The 16,408-nt window shown below is 40.1% G+C and overlaps 1 protein-coding gene across 1 annotated transcript in view; it reads left to right on the plus strand.

Annotated features, from left to right (window-relative positions):
• The window catches only part of utp20 (UTP20 small subunit processome component), a 37,048-nt gene extending 20,704 nt beyond the window's left edge, over positions 1-16,344 (plus strand). The window contains exons 38-61 of the mRNA XM_041781078.1: positions 41-178; positions 263-402; positions 531-613; positions 1,930-2,240; positions 2,329-2,468; positions 2,647-2,803; positions 5,454-5,552; positions 5,676-5,843; positions 5,975-6,141; positions 6,232-6,379; positions 6,634-6,750; positions 7,942-8,112; positions 8,307-8,438; positions 8,539-8,649; positions 8,751-8,900; positions 9,081-9,263; positions 10,346-10,477; positions 10,561-10,693; positions 10,864-11,048; positions 11,140-11,211; positions 11,291-11,566; positions 13,128-13,254; positions 13,336-13,481; positions 13,570-16,344. Of these exons, the coding sequence (XP_041637012.1) occupies positions 41-178; positions 263-402; positions 531-613; positions 1,930-2,240; positions 2,329-2,468; positions 2,647-2,803; positions 5,454-5,552; positions 5,676-5,843; positions 5,975-6,141; positions 6,232-6,379; positions 6,634-6,750; positions 7,942-8,112; positions 8,307-8,438; positions 8,539-8,649; positions 8,751-8,900; positions 9,081-9,263; positions 10,346-10,477; positions 10,561-10,693; positions 10,864-11,048; positions 11,140-11,211; positions 11,291-11,566; positions 13,128-13,254; positions 13,336-13,481; positions 13,570-13,725 (3,642 nt within the window). The 3' untranslated portion in view covers positions 13,726-16,344. The remainder of the gene's footprint in view (positions 1-40; positions 179-262; positions 403-530; positions 614-1,929; positions 2,241-2,328; positions 2,469-2,646; positions 2,804-5,453; positions 5,553-5,675; positions 5,844-5,974; positions 6,142-6,231; positions 6,380-6,633; positions 6,751-7,941; positions 8,113-8,306; positions 8,439-8,538; positions 8,650-8,750; positions 8,901-9,080; positions 9,264-10,345; positions 10,478-10,560; positions 10,694-10,863; positions 11,049-11,139; positions 11,212-11,290; positions 11,567-13,127; positions 13,255-13,335; positions 13,482-13,569) is intronic.
• The last annotated feature ends 64 nt before the right edge of the window (positions 16,345-16,408 follow it).

The following is a 16,408-nucleotide window of genomic DNA, read 5'->3' on the forward strand; positions in this document are numbered from 1 at the left end:
CCCCGTTAACAGATTTTTACATTTTTTGTTGTCTATTTAGATTCACCGTCGAGGCCGTGCCCTGAGGAAATTAGCTAAGCAGCTATCTGAAGGCCAAGTGGTTATGACGCCTCGCTCTCTCCAGAATTACATCATGCCGTACGCCCTGACCGCCCTGCTGGATGAAAAGATGCTCAAGGTGGTTCACGAGTCCACAAAAAGCTTTTGCTTTTAAAACGTTGAGAGAAATACACAATTTCATCTGTTTTTGTCCTCTCTGTAGCATGAGAACATGATCTCAGCATCGGTGGAGGTGGTCGGCGCAGTGTGTCGCAGGCTCACCTGGTCTAAGTACCTGTACTACCTGAAACACTTTATCCACATCCTGCAGACGGCACAGGCTGAGCAGAAACTGGCCGTCAGGTTGAGATATCTGCTTAAAATCCATGCATGGCTTTTTAACTGTGGTTTTTATTGTATTTAATCAACTCAGATATGATTTTTACACGAAGAGTATCATTCTTCTGAATCTACTTTATCTTTATTCTCAGTTTGCTGGTCACCGTTCTTGAGGCTTTCCATTTTGACCATCAAACCCTCAGCAGAGAAATGGAGGCAGCCAAGACCAGAGAAAGTAAGAGACTCTACACTTTCATCTTAATCAAGGTTGGGCAACTGGCGGCCCGGGGGCCACATGCAGCCCTCTACCTCACAAAATGAGACCAAAAAGTCAATTTCAAAAAACAATAAATTATAAACTTAAGAAAACAGACAAAATCTCCCATGAAAGCAGGCAAAACGTTTTTTTGAAGCTAATACTTTTTCAATTTATTTTGATTAAAAAAAAAAAAAATTTTTCAAATTTTTATTTGATTTGTTTTTACCTTTTTAAATGTCATTTTCAGTTTGTTCTTGAATAAACTTTTTTTTAAGTTTTTTGAGTTCATTAAAATGTTAAAATTAATTTGATAAGTTCTGAATATTTTTATTTGTTTTTTGTTTTATTTCATTAAAATTAGAATTTTTGTCTTTTAAACTCTTATTTTTCATTTTAAATGTTTCTTTTTATTCTAATGAAATTATATCTATTCAATATTTCCTTATTAAATTTTCTTTTATTTAAATCTCTTTTAATTTTTTTTGAATAAAATATGAATTTTTAAACCTTTTAATTTCATTAAAAAATAAAAATTTATTAACTTCTAAATTTCTTTTATTGGTGTTTTTAATTCATTTTATTTTATACATTTTTTATTTTTCTTTATTTGTGTTCAGTATTATTGATTATTCATTTTCTTGTTTCATTTGAATTAGAAATTCATTCATTAAATTTTTTTTTAAATTTTTATCTATTTTATCTATTTTTTAGATTAAAATTTCATTTCATTTAAATGTATTTCTCATTTTTATTTTTTTTAGTTTATTTATTTCATTAAAATCTTTAGATTTATTTATTTTTAATTTATTTTTTAAATATTATATTTCAATGTTTAATATAATTTTATCTAAATTTTTGTATTTTCCTTTTTTTAATGTATTGTTTTTTTTTAAGTTATTTTCTGTTTTTCCTTGTTAGTAGATTAAAATGGCTGTAATTGTTTCTAAAAAACATTTTTTTTTAATCATCAGTATCATGTTCACTGCATAGAGCTGCTTCAAACTGACTAAATTCTGTTTTTATCTCATTAAATAAACTATTTCTATTTGCTCTTTAGTTTGAATACATAAATGTTGCTGTAATAAATTATCAGGAAACCTACATATTCCTATTGAATTATTTGTAATCATAGGGGCTAAACTGGGAATGTCCAACAGTCTTTAACAATTTGGCTCTTTTGGCATTGACATTAATATTCATGCAGCCCTCTCGGTAGCCAGAGCCGCCTGTCCCTATCTTAATAAAGGAGGAAACATGATGTGTCACGTAATAGATAAATGTGCTTTTTTAAGCTGGCAGTGTTGCTGAAGATGCAGACGAGGAGAACCACGCTGCAGCAGATGAATCTGACGATAGCGAAGATGATGAGGAGGCCATGGAGGTAGACAGTAAGGCAGCTCCATCCGACCCTCCCATGGAAACAGACTCTATCAGTGGAGAAAAGGAGGTTTCCTCCAAGGATGCAGTCACCACTAAACCTAAAGTCCCTGTAGCCATCGGGCTGCCGCAGAGCAAAGAGGAGCTGGAGTCTCTGGTCAGCACCATCCATGAAACGGTCAATAACAGCGTGCTTCCCCGCCTGCACAAATGTCTGAATGCAAAGGTACGACGCTCACACATGCATGCAGTCCTTAAATGTTCCTAAGAGTCTAAAGATAAAAATAGCTTCATAATAATGGTGTTTATTTTAGGTGAAGCGTGATGAAGAGCACAAGGCTGTGAAGTCAAAGGATGTGAAGGATGAAGAGGTGGTGAGGATACCCATCGCCTTCGCCATGGTCAAACTGATGCAGACTCTCCCGCCACACATCATGGAGGCCAACCTGCCTGGGTATGCTGCTGTTTGTGGGATGTTTAGTCAGTTCTTAACCTAAACATAATAAAGATTTCAGGGCCACATTGCCTGTGTTTAATGGATAAAACACACAGAGAATAAGACTATATAAAAGGTGTTTCATACTCATATATGAGGAGTTTTACCAAACATTTAAGTGATGTGTATTTTGTAGGATCCTGATAAAGGTGTGTGTGGTGCTGAGGAACCGCTTCCAGGAGATCCGTGACGTGGCCAGAGGAACTCTGGTGAAAATCCTTGAGACTTTGGGCTGCAGATATCTGCAGTACCTGCTTAAAGAAATGCAGGGGATCCTGGTCAAAGGTTATCAGGTAGGCATTTCCAAACCAAAGTTAAGAAGACACTACTGCTTTAATGTCAGTCAGTCTCTTTTTTTTATATATTAATGTTAGGGAACATTAATCAGAGTTTAAGAGTTCAACTTCCTTTTAACAGACAGAGACCTGAGCAGAACCAGACTCATGGTGCACAGCCGTCTGCTGTGTCTGTGTTTGGGTTGTAAAGGGATAGATGAGATGCAGAAAAGACAACAACAGAGCAGAAACAATGAACAACATAGATTTATGATTGTGCTGGCCATAAATCTGTCTTAAACTTGTGCAGAAAAAAACATGTTTGTTTAAGCTGAGACTGGGAGGAAATTCTGTCTATGCATCCAGATTATATGAAATGTTGTTGACTTCTTACAATACTCTGTGTGTAATCTAGTAATTGGGTCCTACTGTACGTCCAGGGCAAAGTGTCTAGGTGCACAGTGCAGGTATCTTTGCTGGTATCTACCTGATATCTCAGTCTTTTTAAAAGGAGGTTTCAGGATTTTTGAAGTTTAGTTGTACAAGGTAAGTTTTTAAGAGGAGAGAGAAAATGGAAGCTTCTGTTTCTGTTTCTTTATACTCAAGTTTGCACTCTGTCAGATACACACAAAAACATACAGAAGCTCACACTCTCACAAGACAGTCTGGCTGCAGACCGTTCATCTGAGACGCTGTCTATCTCAGAAAGGAAATACAAGCTAAAAGTTTCAAATAAAATCGGATGAAACCTCCGTTCAGAGGGGGGGTTGGGGTTAAGGTAACAGTTAGGATACCAAAAGTTAAAAGATGAAAACCTGACACACAACACCTGATAACGGAACATTTAACAAAGCAGAGTAAACGGTCTGCTTACGGTAGAAAAGCTCTTCCTTTCAGAAAACATTCTAACACAGCAAGTGTAGCTTATGTAGCCCAGCTAGTTGGGTAAGCCTTGTAGATAATGTTGCTAAAACTAAGCTCACAATGCATCTATGTAAATTATGCATCTGCCCAGCTAAAGTAACTAAAGCTATATTTGCTAAGCCTCCCGTTACTGAAGATAACTTGGCTATAGATAACAGAGCTGCATAGCAAATGTATACAATGTAGCTACATAGCTAATGTGGCTAAAGCTAAGCTCATAAAACAACTCTGTGTCTGTGTTATCTACGTAGGTATGTTAGCTTTAGCTTGTTGCTAAAGCTTAGTTAACTACATTGGTTTATATAGTAACATAGGTAGCTCTAGCTAAAGCTAACTGAGCTAAAGCGAGCCATTGTGCTAATTCTAAAAACAGATCCATACATAATTTAATTCCAGATTAGAACCTGGTTAATACCAGATTAACCAGAGTGAATCTGAAACTGGCTGCACAGCAGTGCAGGGGTTAGCGCTGTTGCTTCATGTTGCCTGGTTCACTTCCATGTCAGTTTGCATGTTCTGTCCGTGTATGCTCCAGGCACTCAGGCCTCCTCCCACCACCAAAGACATGCTCGTTAGGTTAACTGGGGACTCTAAATTGGCCGTAGTGAGTGTGAGCGTGCCTGGTTGTCTGTCTTTACATGCCAGCCCTGTGATTGGCTGTTGACCAATCCAAGGTGTATCCCACCTCTTGCCCAACAACAGCTGGGATAGGCTCCAGCACCCCCGACCCCTAACGGGCTAAGCGGTATAGAAAATGGCTTAAATCACTTAAATTTCATCTATTTTATATTTGATAATTAAATTTAATTAATTTGATTTATAGTTAGTTTTTTATGTCATTAAAATAACTGAAATGGTTCGTTCTTAATTTATTTTATTTTAATGTTTTATATAATTTTTTTTAAATTTACAACTTTCCTTTTTTCTTTTTAGTAGATTCAACTGGCTGATATTGTTGCTGAAAATTATGGCAGTTTTGTTCTGAGATAGACGGCGTCTGCAGCCATTCTCACGCTTTCAAGCAGCAGAGAGTTAGATTTATAATTTCTATTTTTTTTATAACTTTCACATAAATGCCACTCCTGTATGAGTGCCAGTGTAGCCCACAGATATAAATACTAACTATCTTACCTTTTTGTTTACAGTACAGAATATAGTCAAGGATTCCAGCAGAGAAAATAGGTTAAAAATGTCCATAGATGTTGAAACCACAGACGATTTTTCAGCAGAAATCTAATCATGTCCGTTTGTCTGGAGTTTTTAGAATCGAGAAGATTACTATTTTGTTCCTCATGCAGGAGTTTTCACAGCATCATTTTTTTTAATTTTGCGGTAAAATATATCTGAAAATCTGGCAACCTTGTTCCAGTACTGTGTCATGGAGTGTTGAATGGTGTAAGCTGATAATGATGGCCTCTCTACATCAGTGTGAATGTGAGTGAATGGTTGTGAATGGGTGGGTTTGACTATAAAAGCACTACCATTGAACAGCCAGGATGCACGCTCAGAGACAACAAGAGATGATTCATGTTACTCTAAAAACACTTATATATAATCAAGCCACTTACACCAACCTCTTTAAACTCTGCTCCTGGCTGTGCATGTGAAAATAGGACTGTCTTTAGAAATGCAAATAAAAAATCAGACATAGTTTACTTCAGTTTTAAAAAGGCTTCTTTTAGAAGACGTGTTTCTTTAATGCCTGAAAATCCTAATTTTCTGTTCCTCTCTCTTTCTCTTTCAGGTCCACGTGTTGACGTTCACAGTGTACCAGCTCCTGTCTGTCCTCAGTCCGACTCTGAAGAGTGGTGACCTGGACCCATGCATGAGCATGCTCATTGATGTGAGAACATTTACACCACGCAGACACCTCAGATAATGAGGATGGACCAGCAGTCAAATGTTTTATTTAGAATAAAAAGTTATGTTTGGATATTTTCTCTCTTTTCTCCCCTTGGTCGGTCAGATCTTCAACAATGAGCTGTTCGGGGCGGTGTCTGAGGAGAAGGAGGTGAAGGGGATCGTCTCTAAGCTGATGGAGGCTCGACACAGCAAGAGCATGGACTCATACGAGCTGCTGGCTCAGTTTTGCAGCAAAGAGAGCATCACCAAGTTAATACTGCCACTGAAAGAGGTGAGAGGGGATTCAGTCCCATGGACAAAGTTCTGTCTTCCAGATCAAAAGTTGCTATCATTTTTAGCAAGTGCAATAAAATAATCTGCTGCTTAACACTTGAAGTGTTTGTTTTCTCTCCATTCTTCCAGATTCTGGAGACTTCCTCCAGTCTGAAGGTGTGTAACCGCGTCAGTGCTGTGCTAAGGCGACTGGTCCTGGGTCTGCTAGCCAACGAAGGCATGACTTCACAGGATATTTTACTGCTCTGCCACGGCCTGGTCAGTGAGAGTCTGCCGCTGCTCACCAAGAGAGACAGGTAAACATATTTACACTCACCCGAGTGCAAATCCAAATTCAGTTAACCACTTCCTGCCTGTTTGAGCTGACGTGTATGTGTTTACTGTAGAGAGAAAGCCTCGGCGAAGCCTCCCCCAGACCCTAGACTGCCCCCTCCTAGCTGCCTGCTCCTGCCTCCAACTCCAAAGAGAGGAGGTCAGAAAGCTCCGGTCAGCAGCCGCACCAACATGCACATCCTGGTTGATGCTGGACTCAAGGTACACCCCTCAGGCTGGGATTTAATAAAATACAAGCATTACAATACAGAAATGTTCAAACGGTATAGAACTTAACCTACTGTGATGAAATATACAACAATTTGAAACTGTTCTATTCAGACTTCTCTAACAGCATGCATGTATGTTTTGGCTTATCCTCTCCTCAAGCAGAATTATTTTTTATATATTCACTAGCCTGTTTGAAGTAATATGTCTTTGAAGTTGCCATCATGTGTGTTTTATCGATGTCTCAGCTGCTCCATCTGAGTATGAAGAAATCCAAAGTGACGTCTTCTGAGGCCTCGGCTCTAGAGATGCTGGATCCCTTTGTAATACTTCTTCTAGACTGCCTCAACTCGATGCATGTCAAGGTCAGTTTCCTTTCCTCTCCTGATCACAAAAAACCTTCTGTCACATCTAAATTCAGCACAATAAGAAAGGAAATTAGTGTTTGGTAGATTATCTCTTTGTTGTAACAATGCTTCTTGTAAACAAATGTTTTAACGATAGGTAGTCAGTTTATTTCCCGTTTAAATGATGGCACATTTGTGAGGAGCATGCATCTGTGGGGTGAGCAGCAGAGCTGAGTGTGTGGGTTGGTCCATGTCAATCTAGAGCACACTGCACACAGCCAATCTCCAGTCTCAGAGGGCTGGTGTCTGCAACATGTGCTCTGGAACTTGAATGTTTGCAGGAACGTTGTGTTCAGTGCTGAGTCCAGATTCTGCCTACAGCAGCTGGATTGCAGGGTGAAAGTGTGGAGGAGACGTGGAGATCGCTGTGCTGATCGCTGAACGATAGAGTAACATCTTTTAGTGGACGCGGTGTGATGGTGAGGGGCAGAATCAACCTTGCAAAGCCAGACTCCATGTCAATCATCGGGCAAAACCATCTTCCAAAGCACTCGTCTGCAATGTTTGTGGCGAACTAGATGCTGTTCAGACCAATCAGTGTCACTTGAGGAGAATGAGGCGGTAGCTGTGGGCGGGGTTTAGTTGTACTGTGAGTCGACAGCAACTTCCTTGTTACAGGGGGCTAGCTCGGTGGAGTATAGCGGCAGTTTTATCACAACTGGACCACATTTCTTTTCTTTAAGAAACAGCATAGAAAGCTTTTCATGGTGGAGAAGATGTTTCCACCCTTTTGCTGACCTGCTCCAGCATGAGTTTGCAAGAGTTACAGGAGGGGGCGGTGGATGTAGCATGGGTCTGTTTATGCAATGGGAGCTGGTGGAGCCGTTAGCTTGGCTGCATCATAGATACACAGAGCAGGTTTATCAGAGACTACCTCCAGAATTTGGGGTAGAAAGGATGGAATGTCCTGCCAGCAGTCCTGGCCTCAACCCCACTGATCTCTTGTGGGATCAGCTTGGGCTGAGTGTCCAAGTGCATGTTCCTTACAAATGTAATACCATTTATATTTTTCATTGCAAGAAGATTTTTTACAACAAGGAAATAATCTACCAACACTTACTTCCTTACTTTATGTGCTGAGTTCAGTAGACTCTAACTTTTACCTCTCTCCACTGTTCATCCACCTCTCCCGTCTCTCGGCCCTCCCAGGTGATCACAGAGGCTTTGGTGGCATTCACTTGGCTCTTGAAGTTCCCTCTGCCTGCAGTGGAGCAGAATGCAGAGCAGCTGACCAAGCAGCTCTTTGTCCTGCTAAAGGATTACTCCAAGGCTGGGGCAGCCCGCGGGGAGAACTACCACCTAGTCCAGAACTGCTTTAAGGTACTTCAACTTTTTCTTTAGTTATGAAGCTCAAGGACAAGCTTTTATGTTGTGGATGCAGTTTTAAACTTAGATATCTAATCTCTAGATATCAGTGTAAAATAATGAAAGTTGTGATATGTCTCTCTTTTAATGCCTGTATGAAGAATTAAAAGTTCTGCCCTGCTTTTACAATGCTCAGTCTTGTCTTTCAGGCCATCACTATACTGGTGAAGAATGTCAAAAGCAACAGCATCTCAGAGACACAACTGCAGGTGCTTCTGGGCTATGCTGAGGAGGACATCTATGACCAGTCCCGACAGGCCACTGCGTTCGGCCTGCTAAAGGTAAGCAGTGAAATCTGTATCAGAGTGTTTGTGGCACTAAGCAGGAAAAATAAATGTCTTCCATATGAGAGGTTTTTCTATGTGCATCTGTCTTCTCCAGGCGATTTTGTCGAGGAAACTTGTCGTTCCTGAGATGGAGGAGGTGTTAAAAAAAGTGGCCAGGCTGTCTGTCACTGGCAGCAACGCTATGATCAGGATCCACTGTCGGCAGGTACCCGAAAAAGATGATATTCCACCATTTTTCTCTGTTCTGTGTTCTCTTCTCTTGGCACAGAAAGTTTGAAACATCTTGTGTTTTTTTGTGTTTCACAGATCTATCTTAAATACCTGCTGGACTACCCACTAGGAAGGAAGCTAAGGGGGCACCTGGACTTTGTGGTGGCCCAGCTGCAGTATGAGCATGACACAGGCAGGGAGTCTGTGCTGGAGATGCTGGCCTACATCTTCCAGACTTTTCCTCAGGTCAGAGGATTTTTTATGTAGTCTGCATGCACATAATGTGTGCAAAATCGGACACAACTTTAGTTAATGCTTCATGAAGTACCAGCATTATGATGGCACACATGCAACCTTTGCAGTTTTTAACTATGCACAGTAATATTTGATAGTCCTCTAAAGTATTTCTGTTTTTTACCTCCTCAGAACCTTCTTCTACAGAACAGCGGCTTATTTTTTGCCCCGTTGGCACTGGTTGTGGTCAATGATGATTCTGCACGCTGTAAGAAAATGGCTGCAATGGCCATCAAGGCTCTGCTAACCCAGCTGGATGTGAACCACCAGAACACCCTGTACTCCCTTGTCAACACCTGGCTTAATGCAGAAAAGGTATACGAACAATGATTCTTCAAGAGGAGCAGTTTAACTAAAAGTGAAGTCTGTTTGATTGCTTATTTTCTAATTTAAACAAGTGTTTTAGTATTATTTGTTCAGTTTTTATGCTGCTCCCTAGAACAGGAGGTCTTAACATTGGGGTTGGGACCCCACTGGGGGTTGTGAGACACTGAGAGGGGGTCTCCAGATACCTTAAAAAAACTAAGAGTATTTTTATAAATTACACTGTTGCCACTTACACCATTTTACTCAAAACTTGACCCATTTTTCACTTTTCCCACCAATTTTTATCAATTTTAACACATTTTTGCAACTTAAAACCTATTTTTTGTCAGTTTTAAACCCTTTCCAACACTTTTTTTCTGCCTGTTTTTGCCACTTCTAAACCAAATCTTGCCACTCTCTGACTATTGTTGGCTCTGTTGACCCATTATTAGCACTATTAACCCATTTTAAAGACACACATCTCACAATTGATATGCCCATTTTTGCCAGTTTCTACCTCTGCTAACCTTTTTGCCAGTTCATATATTTTCATACCATTTCACTAAATTTCCACCTATTTTTGCCAATTGAATTCCATTTCAGCCACTTTTGAATCCCCTTTTACCACATAATATGCCCATTTTTGTCACTTTAACCAATTTTTGCCTTTTTTGGGGGGTTATTTTGCCACTTTCGTCTAATTTTTGTCATTTCTAACCCATTTCTGCTACTTTTAAAATCCAATATCACCTCCTTTCCCACCATTTTTTTGCCATTAGTAACCTATTTTAGCTGTTTTAGTGTATTTTAACTCTGTTTTCTACAAAAGCATTTACATTTTTAAAGAGGGCAATTTACTACATGAATGGATAAAAATGTGTGTCTTTGATAAGAGTGGTTATTATTCAGGTTAAATAAAAAATACCACAGCTTAACTTTATAATGGACCAGGATTTTGCTGGCCCCCAGTTTGGCTGGGCCCCAGGGTGTCGCGGGTTGAAACGGTCGAGAACCCTGCTTTAGGATGTTGGTAAATCTCAGCTTTAAGATCTGTGCCGTACGTGTAGAATAATCTCTAAACCTTGTTCCAGGCCAGTCTGAGGCGTCTAGGAGCACAGGTCTGCGGTCTGTTCGTCGAGGTGGAGGAGGAGAAGTTTGCCCGTCGTCTCGATGACCTGCTGCCTCTACTGGAGAAAGAGATAAATCCTGACAACTTTGAGGATGTGAGACGACCTATTTGATTTATCTTTGAGAACAGGTTTAAAATCTAAGAAGGAAGAACATCTGAAGTCTTCTTCTGTTTTAGATCGAGGAGGAGCAGGAGGAGAAAGGAGCTGACAGGCTGTTGTTCAGTTTTCTGACACTCATTAGCAAACTGAGCAAATACTGCGGCCTGCTGGAGCTCAACAAGCCTAATGACACCTTACATCGCACCTGGGGTAAAGGACCCACAGATCAGGATTATACCTATCTACAGATGAAGATGAAATTATTAGCCCTCCTAGGAAATCTTCACTTTTTTAATGTTTCCTAAGTGCTGTTCAACCTCCTTATCCATATGCATACACATTTAGAGCAGTTATACCTTGTTATAACTGTGTTTCTACAGGTCACATTGAGGCCCATCTGCGCTACCCTCACTGCTGGGTGTGGCTCACAGCCTCGCAGCTCTTTGGTCAGCTGTTTGCGACTCATCAGGCCGAGCAGCTGGTCGCTGTTTGGAGAGGAGAGGGAGGAGAAGCTGCAGCTCCGCCAGCCGCCACGGCCTTCATCACCAGCAACCTGGACAAGAAGGTCAGGCCAAGGACCAAGCCATCTCCTGTACCGAGTGTTTGCATCTTAAACTGATCGTTGTTAACGTTCTTTTCTTCTTTGCTGCATTCAGATGAGAGAGTTGGCGTTATCCTTCTGTCATCAGCTTCAGTCCAAGTTCCTTGACACAGCATCAGGAGAGCAGGTAAAACAAAGTCCAGACATGAAGTAAAGTCCAAATCTCACATTAGACATGAATAACACGCATCCTCCTCTGCCTACAGGTTATCAAGAACTTACTGTTTGTGGGTAAGGTGATCTATCTCATCTCCCCCGAGTCTGATGTCACTTCCTGTCAGGAGGAAACCAAAGAGGAAGAAGAGCAGAGAGAGAACGGCAATGAAGAGGAGGAGGGCGAAGAGGAGATGGAAGAGACAGAAGAGAAAGAGGAGGAAGAGGATGATAAGGATGATAAGCCTCCTTCACTGCTGTGGTTGATGAAGAAGCTGTCGCTAATGGCCAAGAGAGAGGCGGCGTACACTCCGAAAATCCCCCTGAAGGTAAACTGGAACCAAGGAGACCAGAGTTTAGAGTTATCTTTTTATCTGAACTCAGCTCAAGAAGTAGGTAAATTCGTGTTTGACAGATTATATCTTTGTTGTAACAATGCTTCTTGGCAACAAATCTTATTGTGTTGTAAGCCTGTTTTTTCCCTTTTAAATGGAGCCACATTTGTAAGGAACATACATTTGTGGGATGGGCAGCAGAGCTGAGGATGAGGGTTGGTCTGTGGAAAATGTTCCAAATCTTCTCCGCCTCTGCCAAACAGGCTCACCAACAAGATTGATTTGTTGACAAAAAAGCATTGTTACAACAGAGAAATAATCGACCAAATTTCCTTACTTCTTGTGCTAAGTAGACCATTAACAAGACTTCAGGACTTCAAAAAGGGGACATATTATGAAAAAATATCTTTTTCAGGCTTTTCTAACAAAAACATGTGCCCCTGGCCTGTCTACATTCCCCCCAAAAATCAGAAAAATCCATTTCCTTCCCCCCTCTTTCTCTCCATCTTTCAGAAAATGTGTGCAAAAAAAAAGCCATTCTCAGATTTTTCCCTCATGATGTCATGTGGGGCGTTCGCCCCGCCACCAGGTTTGGTTGGCCCACCATGCTTGGCAGAAAGTTCCACCCTCTTCTCCTGATCCTCCTCTCAGGATCAGGAGAGCCACATCCATTAAGCCACACCCATTTCCCAAGAGGGGCGGAGTCAGACAGATCATTTACATTTAAAGCTACAGACACAGAAACAGCTCGTTCTGAGCAGGGCTGAAACAGACATACAAAAATCCAATACTGGAGTGTGTTTTTCAGCAGTAGGCTTTACAGGCATGTTTTGGGGACTTCTGAGACCGATATAAACCTGGTTTAAAGGGGTCAATATGTCCCCTTTAAACTCTGAAATACTGTTTTATCCTTTACATTCATGTTTCTCACATTTATATCTAAAGCTTGTGAAAGAAAAGAGTTTTCTATAACATTTTTATGTGAATGAGTCACATTTTTCATATGAACGGGTCCCTCAGGAGCGATGATCCACAAGAAAATACCAACAAAAACTTAACTTCTTCTAGCTCTTTGGTGTTATTGTTGTTTAACTCACCCAAACCTGACTGTGTTTAATTCAGTCTCTCTGCTGACATTAGCATTTTAGAGCTTTTCCAGTAAATCCTCTCAGATTCATCCACTATAAACGGCGTTCTCAGTCCAAAATTGGGCTAAATGCATACTTTTGAAATTAGCGCACCAGAGAATTAACAAAAACAAAACAGTTGTTTCCTTTGGAGGACCATAGCAAAGATTAAACAGGATTTAATATTAAACTTATATCCCAAGGTGTTTGTTTACTTCTCTCTGATGCTGCCCCCTACTGGCCATCATGTCTAAAGGTGATTGCACTGCTTGGCTACAGCCTCTGTCGGTGTATGGATGGAGCTGATGTGTTGTATGTTTCACCTTAAATGAAACTCTTCCTTCCTAAATATCAAAAATGTGATAGCTTCATCTGTGTATTTCCCTGACTTCTGATTTTAACCTCTCCCTGTCCATGCTTGCCCACAGAGAACATGTGTGTTTAAGTTCCTCGGAGCGATGGCCATGGACCTTGGAAAGGAACGGCTCGGGCCTTATCTGACCACAATCATTACTCCGCTGTACAGGGAGCTGGACAGCACCTATGCAGACCAAGGTAACTTTCTTAAAATGCAAAAATGAAAATTTACAAAACACTGATGGAAGTGACACTGAATCCTGCACTCTCCATGTCCAGATCCCACACTGAAGAACCTGGCCCAAGAGCTGATAGAGCTGCTAAAGAAGCAGGTTGGGTTGGAAAGATTTTCTCTGGCCTTCTCTGCTGTCCAGAAGGAGTTTTCACAGCGGCGAGCGGCACGCAAACGGCACAGAGCCATGCAGGTAGGACTGACACTGAAATACATTCACAGAAACATGAGATACAACTTTATTCCTGAATACTTTAAAACGACTTTTTTTGTTGAACCAGGCCGTAGCAAACCCAGACATCGCAGCCAAGAAGAAACTCAAGAAGCACAAGAACAAAATTGAAGCCAAGAAGAGAAAGATCGAGTTCCTCCGGCCGGGGTATAAAGCCAAGAAACACCGGAGTCATGCTCTCAAAGACCTGGCCATGGTGAAGTGAGCCTTATCAAGGACGCTTGGATGATAGACTCACGACATCTGATCTTGTGGGCTGCCATGGCCTCAGATTCAAGTCTTAATAAAGTATGTGAAATAAAGGGGTACTACGCAGACATTTTGACAAAGAAAAAACCACAGCCAATCAGGAAAGATGATGGATTTTTACCCTCGGAATTTGTGAATCACATTTGAACCATGAAAATAACCGTATCCATCTCTGATGTTAGATATCTAACATCCTGTAATACAGTGGTCATCAACAAAATTCATACAAGGGCCAGCTTTTTTTCCTGATGGACACTTTACTGGCCGGACTTTCACATTTACAGAAATAAATGAAGATTTTGGTGTGTTAACATATTTCTGTTTGAATAGTTTTATAATCTTTAAACGTAAACCATTTTTGAGGTCAGTCCTGATCAGCTATCCTGCAGCCAGCCACAAGGACAGATGAGATATTTTTGGTACGTATTTCTGGAGTCGTCATGTTGTCCATTACTGGGTTTGACACCAATATACTGTGCAGTGTTTGGTGGAAAAATGTGCAGTAACAGGTCTTTTTATATTAGCAAGTGTAATTATCTAGTAATTTCTCAAGAATAAGGTGAGATTTACCTTGTTATAAGTTAACTTGTTGGCATTTTACTAAACATAACTTTGAAAAATGGTAACATTAAGGAAGTATTTCCCTAGTATAAATGTAATGATTAACAAGTAATTCCTCATAATGCTTTGGCAATTCTCGGACAATTAGGTGGTATTTTACTCTTACCCTAATCCTGTATCCCTAAAAATAACTAAAAGTTACAAGGAATTATTTTACTTACTGACTTTACTTGCTAGCTAAAATACCACCTAATTACCAGAAAATTGTCCTGATATTACAGGGGTTAAGATTAGGTAAAATACTGCCAAATTACCAGAGAACTGCTCCAATATTACTAGGGTTAGCGTCAGGTAAAATACCACCTAATTACCAGAGAATAGCTCCAATATTACTAGGGTTAGCGTTAGGTAAAATACCACCTAATTACCAGAGAATAGCTCCAATATTACTAGGGTTAGCGTTAGGTAAAATACCACCTAATTACCAGAGAATAGCTCCAATATTACTAGGGTTAGCGTTAGGTAAAATACCACCTAATTACCAGAGAAATGCTCCAATATTACTAGGGTTAGTGTAAGGTAAAATACAACCTAATTACCAGAGAACTGCTCCAATATTACTAAGGTTAGTGTAAGGTAAAATACAACCTAATTACCAGAGAACTGCTCCAATATTACTAAGGTTAGTGTAAGGTAAAATACCACCTAATTACCAGAGAACTGCTCCAATACTACTAGGGTTAACGTTAGGTAAAATACCACCTAATTACCAGAGAACTGCTCCAATATTACTAGGGTTAGCGTTAGGTAAAATACCAGCTAATTATCCGAGAATTGCTCCAATATTACTAGGGTTAGTGTAAGGTAAAATACCACCTAATTACCAGAGAATTGCTCCAATATTACTAGGGTTAGTGTAAGGTAAAATACCACCTAATTACCAGAGAACTGCTCCAATATTACTAGGGTTAGTGTAAGGTAAAATACCAGCTAATTACCAGAGAACTGCTCCAATATTACTAGGGTTAGCGTTAGGTAAAATACCAGCTAATTACCCGAGAATTGCTCCAATATTACTAGGGTTAGTGTAAGGTAAAATACCAGCTAATTACCAGAGAACTGCTCCAATATTACTAGGGTTAGCGTTAGGTAAAATACCACCTAATTCCCAGAGAACTGCTCCAATATTACTAGGGTTAGCGTTAGGTAAAATACCAGCTAATTACCCGAGAATTGCTCCAATATTACTAGGGTTAGTGTAAGGTAAAATACCACCTAATTACCCGAGAATTGCTCCAATACTACTAGGGTTAGTGTAAGGTAAAATACCACCTAATTACCAGAGAATTGCTCCAATATTACTAGGGTTAGCGTTAGGTAAAATACCAGCTAATTACCCGAGAATTGCTCCAATATTAGATGGATCTTGTGGCAATTTATACATGATAACTAGGGAAATGCTTCCCTAATATTATCGAGTTCATGATAAAATACCAACTTATTACTACAAAATCACTGTCTTATTCTGTGAAATGACAAGGTAACCAGGGCCTTCTTAAATGAAGTGCTACCCTTAAAGATCCTAAAGTGGAAAGTTGATTAAGAAAATGCAGCTTTACTCACCAATACGCTGATGAGTTGCTGTTTATCATTCATCATATTTGCTTATCATTGGCTGGCTAAAGAAATTGACTATATGTTTATTCATAACACATTTAACTGTTTTAAGGACTATTTTAATGGCTGTTTAAGTTTTGTTTTGAAAGAAGTACCCTGAACATATATTTTCCTCTGCATATTTTCTGAATTTAATCTCGGGGGGGAGGGGTCCTGATGGGAAGCTGTGGAGGGCCTGACGTGGCCCCCGGGCCGCCAGTTGATGACCACTGTCCTAGAGTGTGTAAAAGGAAATAGAAATGAGACATTTGACTGTCGGATGCCTGTGTAGGTCGTTGTATTTCCATTGCAGACTAAATCTTTGTTCTGCTGTGAATGTGTAGAGTTGTCCTTTTCTATTCTGTACAGTTGAATGTATGACGTTTTATAATAAAGAGATCTGACATTTTTAATGACCATCT

Source organism: Cheilinus undulatus, linkage group 23, assembly GCF_018320785.1.
Source record: "Cheilinus undulatus linkage group 23, ASM1832078v1, whole genome shotgun sequence".
In the NCBI taxonomy this organism is placed as follows: Eukaryota; Metazoa; Chordata; class Actinopteri; order Labriformes; family Labridae; genus Cheilinus; species Cheilinus undulatus.